Genomic DNA, 14986 nt, shown 5'->3' with positions numbered 1-14986 from the left:
CGAAGGATGATTAACTTATTATCCATCGAGTGAGTAGCTTATGTAATAATAAGTTTGTAGCACAGTGATGTATGCACCTTTGTATAGAATCTGTAGTAGCATATAAGTCATGTTGACTTTAACTAGATATGCAAAATAGGTTGATTAATTGTACATAAGTAATGTCTTGTAATTCTATATAAGTGAAATGAAGTCAAGTGCCAAAATAGCTATCGACAGATGATTAACAAAGCCTTCGACGAATGATCAAATGACTATCAACGGATGTTTAACATAGCAGTCGACGGATAATCAATTAAGTCATCGACGGATGATCTGAAAGTCGACGGATGATCATATCAAGAATTCAAACATCAGTTGAACAGTGAAAGCTGACACACAGCCGTCGAGTTGTATACAAACACATTGTGGAAGCCCATTAACTGGGTAATAGAGGACGAAAAGCAACAAAGATTAAGACTGTTAGATTTTATATTTGTTCAATCTTTTTGACTTTGTAATCTTGGTATTATATAAACCAAGAGAGTAGCAAATAGAAAAATAACTGAGATAACTGGGAGAAACTCAAAAATAGAGAAATCTTTGTAAGCATAATCTTTAGCATTTCCTGTATTCTCAGTAGTTCTATTTTGTAAGCAGCTGTTAGCATTTCTGCACACAGAGTCCTCTCGATATATTATATATATCTCTGGTGGAATTGTTCAAATCCACCAGAAAGTTTTTAAAGACTCTTGTTTTTAATTACTTGTGTTTTGATTCATTTAAGTTTATATTCCGCATTGTGCTAATCAAAACAAATATATCAATAATCGAGTTGAACATTTTTATTTCAAGAAAAAGGTTCAAGAATTCCGTTCACCCCCCTTCTGTAATTCTTGCTACATTGTTAAGGGACTAACAATGATGATTTGCCTGCATGTTCAGGATGCTTTCAAATAATATCACAATTGAAGCATATAGGAAATTAAATGAATAACTTTTATAAACACTGACCATCTCCATATGAGGAATTAACTGATTTAAATGCAGCAAAATTTACAGGAGTATATGTGGTACCACTCAATGGTGACGCCGTAAATCTACCTGGACCTGTAATTATTTTTTCACCAAATTAGCTGTTGTCTTACTATTTACTATAACACAAACAATTTTTAAATGTCAGTTTGCAACATCAGTAAATGTAAATAAATACCAAGTTTTGAAGTGGGTGGTGTTTGAAAATTATTAGATGAGGCACTGGAAGATCTGCATCGCTCGTTGTCAATTAAGTTACCCATTGGATTTGGAGGTAATCCTTCAAATGTACGTGTGACACGCTTTATGTTGGAACCATGTGAGAAATCATTAAGATGCAATGTTGGCAGTGGAACTCGATTCTGTGTTGCAGGAAAAATTAAAAGAATCTTATCATGTGTACATGACACATTGAATAAAAATAAACAATTCAACAAAATGTTGCTTCAAATACACGTACACTGATTCACTGTTGTTGAAACCTTGTTATTATTGTTCATTACCGGTTTTTTAGTAGTATGGGCAGTTGCAAATTTATCAATAGGATTCATGGGTATTCGTTTTATTCCTGCAATAATTTAAGAATTATTTAGTAATATAAACGTAGAACACGACAGGACAAATTTGTCTATGGATGTCTACCGTGCTTCGTTGCATCTGATGTAGCATCAGATCTTCTGGTTTTGACCACTGAACTTTGTTGTTTTGATTTCAAAAGTTGTGTGCCTGTCTGGTTGTTTTCGGACACTAAACAGAATGTACATTAATCACATCATAATAATTTAATAATCTTAAATATCACAGATAAAATAAATAAAAACACAAACCATGCTTTGGCGTTTCAGTATTGTCAACAGATTGCCTAGCATTAACGTGTGCATTTTCATTTGCAAAATTTGATGAACCTGGTTCACAAAAAGCAAGGATTTTTGGCAATATTTGAATACAAACATGATTTAATCATGTGAAATTAAACAGTACAAAAGTAGATTAGAAACACCTTACCATGCTTAGGAATTTCAGTAATATCAGAAGATTGGCTAGTATTTATGTGTGCATTTTCATCCGCATAACCTGATGAACCTGGTACGTCCAAAAAATAAACAATTATTTGCAATATGACACTCAATAAACTCTGTACACATATTTGGCAGAACATAAACAAATATTGCAAGGCACACATACCGCTCATTAAATGTTCTGCAGAATGAGAACTATATTTCGTAAACAGGCTTCATTTTGAAAGAGAAGATAGTTGCTTTGTTGTATATTTCAATCGTCGCTTGTTATCTGGTGTTAAGATTTAGATAAACAAATAAACATGTTGTACAAAGATATAATATATGATTAACATGAACAAGATATGTACAATCTAAGATGAACATGCACTGTATAATAAAAACATCAGAATACTCATATTACCAGGTTCCAATGAAGGTGGAGACAGTGGAAAGGCCGTAGGAGGTCGTTTGGAAGCTGTAATTCATGAAAGAAAGGAATGAGAACACGTAAAAAGTAAATATCCGATGAAGGAGGAAGAATTGCTAACCTGAATGATTTCCTGGTGTCCGAAATTTGGGTTCTTCATCCATTGGTTCTTTCATCATTAATCTTCAGGTTACAGAATGATAGATATGAAAATCATAGAGTCAAACAAAGTAAAGAAGAACTTTGCAGTTCTTTGGCAGCCATTAATGGTGAATGAAACCAAGAAGGTGAGAAGATAGTCAATCTGCAAAAATCATGTGTTCGAATTGTGGATCAGTTTTGAAAATTGAAAATTTTGTTATAATCTGTTAGGTATAGATTTAATTTTTACCCATGAAATTGAATATTACCCATGGATAATCCATAACCCGATCCGTTAACCCAATTTAGATGCTTCATTTACATCCATGCCCTTATATTTAAAAAAGTTAAGTAGAAGTTTTTAAATTTTTTGGGTAGAAAGGTAATTTTATGGAATTCTTCACTAGCAGGAATTAAGAATAGTAGATAATAAATTAATAATTCAAGTTATAAAAAAAATATATAAATATAAATATTAAATATTATACATTTTACTAGGTGAAAAATGGGTGGGATTTTTCCCCCTTAAATGAAAACATATCGACTAATTAGTACAGGCTCAAACAAACACACACTCTCTCTCTCATCTCGACTCTCTGAAATCACTCTCTATCGATTCTCAAATGATGAATTGAAGAAGAAAGGGGAAATTTAGTATTTAAATCCACACAATGCGCATATATGGATCTAATTTAAAGGATGTTACTAATTTTTTGATTTATTTTACAGGTTTCGATGACTTCTAATTGGGGCTTTAGTTCTTTTGCTTAGATTAAACGGTAAATGTGTATATATTTTTCCCAACTTAAACATGTGTATCTCTTTGCTCCAGTTAACATATCTTTTTTTTCTGGATTTATTGGAGATTAGGGCTTTAAAATTGGGGGTTAGGGCTTTTTCTCATATTCTATTGGGTGTTAAAGATTTTGAAATTAAGGTATGTACTATGTTAAAGTCGTTGTATTTTATTTGATTATGTTGGTATATATGCATTTTACATTGATTTACTCTTAAATATCTGAACCTTTAATTTGATAAATCAGTACCACTATTACAAAATCGAGCTTAAAAGACATTACTTACATAGAATTTTTAGAAAGAGTTGTACAAGGTACCTACTTAAATAACATTTTCCAGGAGAAATATATCTTCTGATTCTCCTGAGAAACTCAGTAATTGCTGGAATTGTAATGTCGTCACCTCTGGCATTACGTCTTTCCTAGGTTGTCAATCCTGTTGCGCCATTCAACCTGTTAATCATTATATTAATTACTTCCATATTATCTCACTGTACGAATTTTTCGAATTGCGATGTTTAATTGATTAGATGTTAATTGTTGATAATTCAGTAATTGAGTTTATTTGTGATTATCAGGGAGAAGAAATTTGATGTTGATTGTGACGGCCTCAACCCCGGGGTCAGGAGTTGACGTCAACAATAACAATATTAACAACCTAACATAATCCAACTTAACATTATTATATAAACACAACCCCTTTTTCCAAGATCTTTTCCAGGTTTAAGTATGACTTAGGTTACAACCAACACAAAACCAACTTACTAAAGACAATCCTGACAATACTGTCTTTGTTCAGCAACTCAACAGACCCGCTTGGGTCCAACACAACTACCTCAGAGGAGCCTGACACAGAAGGAACTGGAACTCTGCCCTGACTATCACGGGAGAATCCCCTAGGCATCTGCAATACATATATAAAACATTTTGCAAGGGTGGGCATTCAATTGCTCAGCAGTACCACTATATGAATAATAATCAAAAATAGTTTATGATATACAGTTGTAGGAACAGAAATCATAACTCGCTAGAAAATAAGTAAAACATGTGTGAACTGGATATCAAAACTAGTATGCTCTGTAAAACCAAATCAACAATTGTGTGCTGTGCATAAATACCAGAGTTCAATTTTAGCATGTTACTTTCATTTTCAAATCTTCCGTCCCATCGCAGGACTCATAAAACCATTTGTCCCGTTACGGAGACCCAAAACCATTTGTTCCGTTACGGGAACTATAAAACTTGTCCCATCACAGGACCTATAAAACTTGTTCCTCTCAGGGAACCTCAAAATCACTTGCTCAGATATAAAAGTATTGGATGATCCCTGGTGAGACAGCTAATCAGGCTATCTCCATGGAATAACTCTATCTTGGCTATCCTATGAAACTTGTTCCGGAACTCAGAGACTAGCTAGGTCCCTGTCATGCTGGGCTGGTGGTTATAATAGGGTGCGCAACCACTTCGCCTCTTACGCTATCTTCCAGGCCGTTACGGGCCCCCTGCGCACACATCTGATCATTTTTATCCAGTTTTCCAAATCACTTACCTATCTCTTGTCAAAACAACTATATCACAGCACACTTTCCAAAATATTTTCATTTATTTCAAAATTTAGAGATAGGCATTTTCAGAAATTACCTTTCCCCCAAAACATAAGTTAATAAAATAATTTGAAACCCAGGGGATATGTAACTTAAATCGTTATGTTCCACTACGAGAATAAGACAACAGTATATTCATATATGCTGAACCATAAAGATATGGTCAGGGGTACTTGCCTTGTAGAGCTTTACAAATATTATCGATTGACCTTGAGCCGACACGGACGTTCAGACTTTAACGTCTAACCACTAGATTACCCTGGATTCGACTCCAACAATCAGGTCCTTCGATTGGAACCTTACTGAGCTCGTCGACTGCCACTAGGCTATCTTTAGACCAACGCCAACTCTTGGGCCTTCCGACTAGAACCTACAAGGTCGAAACACCCTAACTTAGACATTCGATTATGCTTGACATATCCTCGCTAACAACCTACCCAAACGTTAACAAAACCCGACTCGTAACATATTCAATATTATAATACACGTATCAATTAGGGTTCATGTCTTTGAAAGTCGGTTCGGTGTTCGTTTTCAAAAAATTGGTAAATTTATCCTTTTATGAAATTTGGGTTATCGATTTTCGTAAAGTATTTCATCACAACACATAATCAGATTTCGTATAAGGTACGTACATATAACCGATCGACGTTCCGATAGTCATTGGGTACGACCTCGTATTTCCGTAATTTAATTTTCCGGAAATCGGGCAGCACCTCCTTTATTTATCGGCTAACCCGTCGAACATCCCGACGTCAAAACAATCACAACCACAATCAATCATAATCCAAAACCCAACCACCGATTTCAGTTAACAATATTACTCGCAAATTCACAAAAACCAATTAAATACACTTATTAATCGTTATTATCCGTATTTTATAATTTTATTCGTAATTTGTATTTAAATCGTATTTTATATTTATTTATTTTAAAATATTAGGACTCAGAACCGAGTCATCACAGTCCACCGTCCGCTCGTAAAAAATATTCATCGCAAACGGCGGTAAAATCCGGGGTACCCGAATTGGGTTTCCAATCACAGATTTCACCGATAAAGTTCCGAATAATTACAATTAATAATTCGATTCATCAACACAATTCCATTCGATTATTTCAGAAATTAATTTGAATATATCGAATTATTCAAACCACGCAAACACGGCAATAACAGAAGAGCAGAACAACTACGCGTGTACACACGCACATCACCGCCATCTCGCCGGAAACCGGAAAAAAGGCGGCAAACAGCGCACAAACGCAGCATCAGGAAGCAACACAGTAACAATAACACCCTCACTCAGATATACATACACGTTTGAGCGTGTATATTTACCAAGAAACCGAACAGAGACCACAAGAACAAGGTCATCGGATTAATCGCCAATGGCTTTAACAGAAAACGAGAAATAGACATAGCACTTACCGAGTAGAAACAGAGGGAGATGAGGGGGAATTTGCGGGAGAAAAATAGGGAAGAAAGAAGAGAGGCGCAGGAGAGATCGAGAGGGAGAAGAAGGGGGATAGAGAGGGTGAGGAGAGTGCAGCGCGTGTTTTGTTGTTATGTATATATTTTTACTATTTTTTCTACTAACCATTGCATTACACATATACATAAACGAGGCCACAGCAGTGTTATCACGAGCCACGTGTCCTTTTTATCGACCGGAAACCCAATTATGTACCGTCTCTAATCTAATAACGGTACAATTTGCGATTGAGTATTAATCGAATTATTCTCAAAATAGTCTTAAAATGTTATAAATATCCTATAGTTAATAAAAACATAATTTTTGAAATTATTAGATAAATTTTGAAACGCAACTTGTACCCGTATTTAACAAATAAACAAAATAATGCGCGGGCAAAAATAATCCCAAAAATTTCCGAAATAATTTTAAAATTCTCGGAATATTCCAAACTTCAATAAATATGAGTTTCAATAGGGCTGTTCACGAACCGAGCCGAGCCGAGTTTTGATCGAACAGAGCCGAGCTTTAATTTTTTTTCTGACGAACCGAGCCGAGCCGAGCCGAGCTTTCTAATCGAACAAAAAACGTGTTCGGGCTCAAGCTCGTTAACTAACGAGCCGAACACGAGCTTGTTCACGAACATAAACGAGCCGAGCCGAGTCGAGTCGAGCCGAGCCGAACCATAAAAAATTCTGGTCAACCGATGTTTGACTGTGAAAATAACTTATCAAATAAATTTATTTTTTTTTTAAATTTGGTTATATCACTAAAATATATATATCTTGACATCCATACGGTTGGATCGAGGAAAAATATTTTAAAAAAAATCGAAACACCAATTAATGACTAAACACTAGGTAGTGGTAATAGTCAAACTACTACTTGACTGTTAAAATAACAAACCAAATAAAATTATTTTGGTCTAAAAATTTGGTTATATCATTAAAATATATTTATTTTGACATCCATATGGTTGGATCAATTAAAAATAATTTTAAACAAATCGAGATACTAATACAGGACTAAACACTAGTTACTAGTACTAGTCAAACTAATATTTGACTTTTAAAATAGCAAACCAAATAAAATTATTTTGATATGTAACTTTGGTTATATCAATAAAATGTATGTATTATGACATTCATACGGTTGGATCAATATAAAGTATTTTTAAAATAATCAAAACAACAAATCAGGACTAAACACTAGTTAGCGGTAATAGTCAAACTAATACTTGACTGTTAAAATAACATATCAAATAAAATTATTTTGATTTGAAACTTTAGTTATATCATTAAAATATATTTATTTTGACATCCATACGGTTGGATCAATTAGAAATAATTTTAAATAAATCGAGACACCAATACAAGACTAAACATTAGTTACCAAGACTAGTCAAACTAATGTTTCACTATTAAAATAGCAAACCAAATAAAATTATTTTGATCTAAAACTTTGGTTATATCAATAAAATATATTTTTTATGACATCCATACGGTTGGATCAATTAAAAATAATTTTAAATAAATCGAGACACCAATACAAGACTAAACATTAGTTATCAAGACTAGTCAAACTAATGTTTGACTATTAAAATAGCAAACCAAATAAAATTATTTTGATCTAAAACTTTGTTTATATCAATAAAATATATATTTTATGACATCCATACGGTTGGATCGATATAAAGTATTTTTAAAATAATCGAAACAACAAATCCGGATTAAACACTAGTTAGCGTTAATAGTCAAACTAATGCTTGACCATAAAATAGAAAATCAAATAAAATTGTTTTTGATGTGAAACTTTGGTTATATCATTGAAATATATATTTTATAACATACATACGGTTGGATAGATGAAAAATATTTTTAAAAAAAAATCTTAACTAAAATATAATTATGAAGCTACATTTTAAAATTAGAAACTAAAATATAAAATTTCTAAATCACCTCAAAATATATCACATATGGTATGCAGAATGATCGTTGGAAGATAAAAAAAAATACAGTGAAGTCGGATTTTAAAAAAAAAATCATACCTATATAAAAATATTTAGGATATATTAGAATTTTTTTGAATTTTAGCGAACGAGTTCGAGCCGAGCCGAGCTCGAGCCGAACAACCCAAAGCTCGGCTCGAGCTCGATTTGCTTAACGAACATATTTTTCTGTTCGAGCTCGAGCTCGAGTTCGTTAACGAGCCGAGCCGAACGAGCTCTTAACGAGCCGAGCTCGAGCTTGTTCACAAACAGCTCGGTTCGTGAACAGCCCTAGGAATATGGACACGAAAAAATCATTGATCAAGTGTATCCTAACCAAACTATGTTAGCTACTCAAATTTCGGTCTAAACTTGCAGCATTTAGTACCGGATACAAAATTAAACAGGGTAGATCACAAAAATAAAGTTAATGCAATACTTAATATACTTATTAAATACTACATATAGGGATACTTCTCTAACCAAAACACAATAATTTGAATGTGTATTAACTTTCCCAATTACACCAAACTAATTCGTGTACCAATACATACCTAACTTGTTTTATTTTATTTTTTCCATTACAACTTGTATAGCCCAATTACAATATCTCATTAAAATCATATGCGTTCGAAGTTATTACACATTTAACTTCTTATTTTTTGCTAAGTAATATTTTTGACAGTTTTTTGCTAAGTAATTTAAATGATAGTAAAATAAAAAAATTGGTCAATTACTTGAGAGAATATTCAAAACATCCTAGAAATTCTCAAACTTCTCCAAAGATATAATTTGACAAGTTAGAGTTAAAGACTTGTTTGCTAACTATAAGTTAGATATAATTTGCTCATTTGAAGATAAAACTATAAGTTGCATACGCAAAACATTCTGATCAACTTGAACACAGAGGTGTCACCTTCCTTCCATGAGCCAGGAAATGAACTTTGAAATGGCATTAGCAGCACACTCGCCAGCTTCTTCTTGCAAAGACCCCTCTGACCGCAGATGTTTCTTCCCAATCTTGAATGAGTGGTCACCACCTTCTATTACATACAACTCACTAACAGAAGTCATCTTCTCCCTAACAACCTTGAGCTTGTCTAGTGGACAAAGTACATCTTTGCTACCCTAGTATGGAAAATTATCAGTATATAGAAAAGTTTATAACGGAAGATTTAGCAGTAGCAAAAACTTAAATTTCTACATGATTTCTTTCTTTTTTTGCAAACTAATTTACCAACATAAGTTCAAATATCTAGGCTACAAAATACCTACCGAGTATAGAACTAACATGCAGACTATTCATAAAAAGAATTTTAAATCTCAACAGCGGTAATCAACTGCTTCAAGTATGTTATCACTGTACTAATCTTGTTAACAGTGAATACAAATATTTGATGAGATGTAGTGTCATCACCCTTTCTTTCGCATGTGTCAATCTGTAACAGTGTATATAGGTCTTTTACTTGTACAAACATAGTAGGAACCTTAAGTTGCAAGAGTGTATCATCTCGAATTGCTCCCTTCATGCCATGCAATAGGAGTTTAATCTTGAAGTAAATCATGTCATCGTTATTTACTCTGGCATTCTTCCAGGACAAATGAATTAAAATATGCAAATATTGATCATCAATTACATGTGAATATTGATGCAGGACAGGGTTATAAAAAGGATTTGAACAAGAGATACACTCTTCTCTGTAAAGAATCAGGCAACAAATATATTTTCATATTTAATAAATATTCATCGGTTCATAATATTCTAATCCGTTAAATTATGAAGATTAAACTTGTTTAAATAGGGGTCCTAAAACATGAAAAATGCGGGAAACTGGAATCAGTTTTCATAACAGCTTTCTTTTATTTTTTCTGTTCCAAGCAAATATGATCTAATTACTGCATATCATTTTGATTGCAGAAGATACCGGCAATACATACCTAACTTGTTTTATTTTTTTCTTTTTTCCATTAAAACTTGTACAGACCAATTACAATATCTCATTAAAATCCTATATGTTCGAAGTTATTACACATTTAACTTCTTTTTTTTTGCTAAGTAATTTTTTTTGACAGTTCTTTTAATAATGGAGTACTTACTTGGATATACTTCCGCAAAGAGTCAAAGACTAATTAATATACTATCTGTTTGCTACCAGATACAAATGGCCAAATGGGACTGATTTTGTAAATTATAGCATACTTACAATGTACATTGACCGTGCCAATGCATCGATGAGTGTACGATAGGCATCAATCACCCCAGCAGACTGTTCAGCAACATACTCCTTTTCCTCCTAGAAAAAGAACCACACACAATGTCAGCACAAACATCTAATAAAACGTAAAAATATAAAAATAAAAATTTTAAAAAAAGGCGAAGATTAAACCTTCGACTTTGAATGAACTAAATCAGGATGAAACTTCTTCTGCCAGTCTTTATACTTGCACTCTAGATTCTCTTCATGAATATAACGACTCGTATATTTTCCTTATTATTATTATTATTATTATTATTATTATTATTTAAATGTATAATTATTGAATAATTAAGTAAACAAAATATGTGTATAGCTTCTATTAGCTATGTGTTATTTATTTAATAGCTATGTGTGATTTATGGTGTGTCGGGTTGTCCGCGTTATTAATTATTGATCGTACTGAATTGTTTTCACTTTTAAAGGTGGATTTACTGCACATTTATTTGTATAAATATTTGGAATGTCTCTAAAATTGTTTTTATGATTTTATAATTACAATAATTATTTTTGGGATTTTATAAAATTTAGAAATCAATATTTCACCAATTATTTAGCCCTGTATAATTTTCTGATTGTATTTATTGGTAAAATCCGTATTTAATTACAGAATTCTTTAAAAATTTTGAAACAGTATTCCTATATATATGTATCCTTGTTTCCAAGGTTCCTATTCTCTTTCCCATGATTTTAAGAACTCGTATCGTTCCCCAGATTCAATTGTAATCAATTAGATATTGTGTTTTCACAAACAATGTCAACCTCTAAGTAAAATCAGAAAAAAGTTTTTAGAAAATTAGTCTTTTCGTTGTATTCTATAGTCTAAAACTATATGAACTAAGATTTTAATGAATGAAGTGTATGTACCTGTCAATTTAAATAAATGAAGTGTATATTATGTGTCCTCATTATTTATATATTCCATTAAAAATAAATCTTCAAAACTCATAAGTGATCCCAGACCTATAGAGAAGGGTTCACCAAATTAATATAGATGTTTATTACTGGTTTTAAGTCAATGTGTTTTTTCATTGATTATCGTGTTCATGTATCCGTCGCTTTGTTCTATCTTTATTTCTTGTTTATATTTTGTAAATGTATTGTAGTATTAGCAGGTTATGTGTGCTAATTAAGAATATTTGCAGAGACATCTTGTTGGATGTGAACCGGAGAGAGACAAACTACTAAAATGAGGATTGAGTACTTACAATCAGCTTTGAATCAAGATGTTCAATTTTTCGATTATGAAGTTAGGACTTCAAATGTTGTGTTTGGGATTAACACTGATGCTGTTATGGTCTAAGATGCCATTAGTGAAAAGGTAAGAGTATGAAATAATTAAATTGAATAACTTCATATATGAGCTTCAATTGTGTCTCTGTGTTTATGATCTGTTTCACATTACATGGTGTCTGAAATGCTCGGCACTTGCTCTTTATAATTTGTGTGCAGTTAGGGAATTTAATTCACTATATGGCAACTTTTGTTTCTAGATTTGTGGTGGGATTTACTGTTGTATGGCAATTATCTTTGGTCACACTTGCTATTGTTCCTCTTATAGCTGAGATTGGAGTTATTCACCAAAGTACATTATTTAAGCTCTCTTCCAAGACCCAAGAAGCTCTTTCACAGACTGGAAATATCGCGGAGCAGGTGAGGAAATGTGATTCTTTTTAATCATTATTCTGATATGTTTTGGTATTCTTGCTATTCGTAATTCAAGTGAAACTGCAGACAGTTGGTCAAATTCGAATGGTTTTCGCATTTGTCAGTGAGTCTAGAGCTCCAAAAGCGTACTCATTGCCTGTAAGGACTGCCCAAAGGCTCGGATATAAGAGTGGATTCTCGAAGGGGTTGGGACTTGGGGCCACGTACTTCACCGTCTTTTGTTGTTACGCTCTTTTGCTTTGGTAATTTTATTTGGAAATGTTGACAGGCCGTAGAGTAATTGACAAGAACCATCCAGTAGAGGAACATAACCTTATTCCATGAGCTAAGATTTTTAAACACATATTGACCAATGATTTCACTTCTATATTTAACAATTAATTTATGTAAATTTCTCTTATAGGATACCATTGGCAAGATGCGGAAAGAAGGAAAATGCTCTCCTCCCTTGGCGATATGCTGAAAGAAGGATAAAATCTCCTTTTTATTGCACTTTGTTACTTTTGTGCTCTCCCTCATTGGTATCTAGTAGATTATGTAGTACTTTTTCGTGGTTTTATTATTGTATTGGTTTGGAGTACTTGGCGTAGATTGGATGGTATGTTATAGTTATTGGCGTTAGAGATGAGACTCTTACATACTGGTATGGTTTCGAGAATTGAGATTGTTATTTAGTAGTTTGGTTCAAAAAATTGACTCATGTATGCAAATTGATATTTTGTTGATTATGGCATTGTTCGTTAATAGAGTATATATTCCAAAAAATTTAAAAAACTGTTACATTTGACTATTCTAGTGTAATATATGTTTACATATAGTGTTACATTATATATGCTAGTGCTGCTTAATTACAAAAAGTTGGTGTTACAATAGATAAAACAAATTGTTACAATAAGCTGTGGGACCCACATGTGGGGTCCCCGTTTGCAATCTTGATCGAACCTAATGTAATACTCATTTTGCGTTACATTTGGGCATTACAGTGTTACATAAGCTGCATATTGTAATGTTTTTTTCTCTGTTACGATATCATTGAAGTGTTATATTACATTTAGGTATTACAATAGTCCACTTATGACGTAGTGATGTTAATACTGCTCATGAATTTAAATTTTGTATAGAAATATGGGAATTGATCTTATGATTTAAATTTACTTGAGATTTGGAAGGTTCTTATGAATATGTATGAACTCTATACTAGAAATTAAAATATGAAAATAGAAATAGTGAAAAATGCTTGTTAAACTCGAGAGGAAGTTAAAGGCTTAATATCTTTACCCTTATTTTATTTTTAAGGTGATTTGAATATTTTTGTAATTAGCAGTAGGTTATAATATTATTTTAATTATAATTTACTTAACATAAATTGAGAGAAAAATAGTGTTTTATATTTAATAACTTAATTTAGTACTCGTGCAAATAAATTATTATACTATTTGTTCAATATGTGAAATTACGTAAGCATTGGTAAAATAGATAAGTAAAATCGATAATATATGGTTATACTTCAAGTTTCAAGTCCACTGAGCATTTATATTTTGAAACACTACGTTATGTTAAATATGCAAAATCATTATATAATGCTTCATAATCTTTCGAACAAGAAAAACTATATCATCAGGAATTACTTTTGTTTCCTTTTTTTATTAATTATTTATTTTCTTTTAATAATTAAACACAAACAAAGTCATATTGTTTTTTCATAATGTTTCGACCTACAATTAGTTGTGAGACATATCGTTGTTAACAGTAACTATAAAATATTACTATAAATTTTTCCAATAATAAAAATAATAGAGAAAAATTACCAAAAATACTAATTTTTTAAGTTTTTTTTTTGTAATTTTACTATCTTCTGAACTTTTTTGCAAAAATACAGAATCAACCAAAATCAAACAGATATGCAACTAGTTGAATCGAGTTTTTTTGGTTGCATTTGAGGTTGCAAGTAGTTGCAGAAACTCGTCGAAAATTGCATTCAGTTGATTTCAGTTGCAAAAAACCGTACTTTTGCAAAAAAAATGGAAAAATAGTATTTTTGCAAATAAAAATATATTTGCAATTTTTTAAAAAAAAATGACAGTATTTTTTCAAAAATGTTTTGAATTTCTGTATTTTTCAAAAAAAAACCCAAAATAATACTACTAACTTTAACCTAAAGAGCTCTATGCAACATTCTCGGGCCAAGAACATCTCCAATAGCCACTTTATTAACATGCTCTTATGGACTCCTCAAATTACTAAAAGCATTTCTTCCCTTTTTATTTTTAAGGGTCTAAACTCATTTTTAACTTATATTTTATAATAAAATAACCTCTCTACTTTCTCTCTCTCCCATTCTAGTATTCTTTTATAATGTAAATGTATTTTTAATTATAAAATAGTAAATAAATAGAGGGTTTAAGAATTATTGTTAGAAATGAACCTAACTTATATTGCTAAGAGCCAATTTTTTATATATTTATGTTAAGAGCCTCTAACAAACCTATACCCTCCAAAGGAAAAACCAATATACATATACCAAATAAAAAATTAGACCAAACAAATTTGCATTTTTGCCTTCACCCTCCCCTAAGAGCAACTTCAAGGGTTGCTTGACAAACTCCTAAATAAACTACTATTA

The 14986-nt window shown here is 32.0% G+C and overlaps 1 protein-coding gene across 3 annotated transcripts; it reads left to right on the top strand.

The window, feature by feature from the left end:
• The first annotated feature begins 11448 nt into the window (after window positions 1–11448).
• LOC141693005 (ABC transporter B family member 1-like) lies at window positions 11449–13089 on the top strand. 3 transcript variants are annotated; one of them, XM_074497984.1, is made up of 4 exons: window positions 11449–12016; window positions 12189–12348; window positions 12430–12566; window positions 12767–13089. In XM_074497984.1, exons 1-4 carry the CDS (start codon window positions 11922–11924, stop codon window positions 12951–12953), a joined length of 579 nt encoding a protein of 192 aa, XP_074354085.1. In that variant the 5' UTR covers window positions 11449–11921; the 3' UTR covers window positions 12954–13089. The 3 variants fall into 3 exon arrangements, 2 of the variants coding, with proteins under 2 accessions (XP_074354085.1, XP_074354084.1); XM_074497983.1 differs by having other exon boundaries at window positions 11456–12016; window positions 12430–12605; XR_012562986.1 differs by having other exon boundaries at window positions 11462–12016; window positions 12257–12348; window positions 12430–13089.
• The last annotated feature ends 1897 nt before the right edge of the window (window positions 13090–14986 follow it).

This window comes from Apium graveolens, chromosome 10 (genome assembly GCF_009905375.1).
Source record: "Apium graveolens cultivar Ventura chromosome 10, ASM990537v1, whole genome shotgun sequence".
Lineage (NCBI taxonomy): Eukaryota > Viridiplantae > Streptophyta > Magnoliopsida > Apiales > Apiaceae > Apium > Apium graveolens.
The sequence above is the reverse complement of the archived record's forward strand: the minus strand, read 5'-3'. Positions and strand labels throughout refer to the sequence as shown.

Bases quoted from the DNA above. Each gene is read 5' to 3' on its own strand.
- LOC141693005 (XM_074497983.1), top strand. From the start codon at position 11,922: ATGTTCAATTTTTCGATTATGAAGTTAGGACTTCAAATGTTGTGTTTG. The intron at 12,017-12,188 runs GTAAGAGTATGA...TTTTGTTTCTAG, and splicing joins AAGATGCCATTAGTGAAAAG to ATTTGTGGTGGGATTTACTG. The intron at 12,606-12,766 runs GTAATTTTATTT...TTTCTCTTATAG, and splicing joins TGTTACGCTCTTTTGCTTTG to GATACCATTGGCAAGATGCG.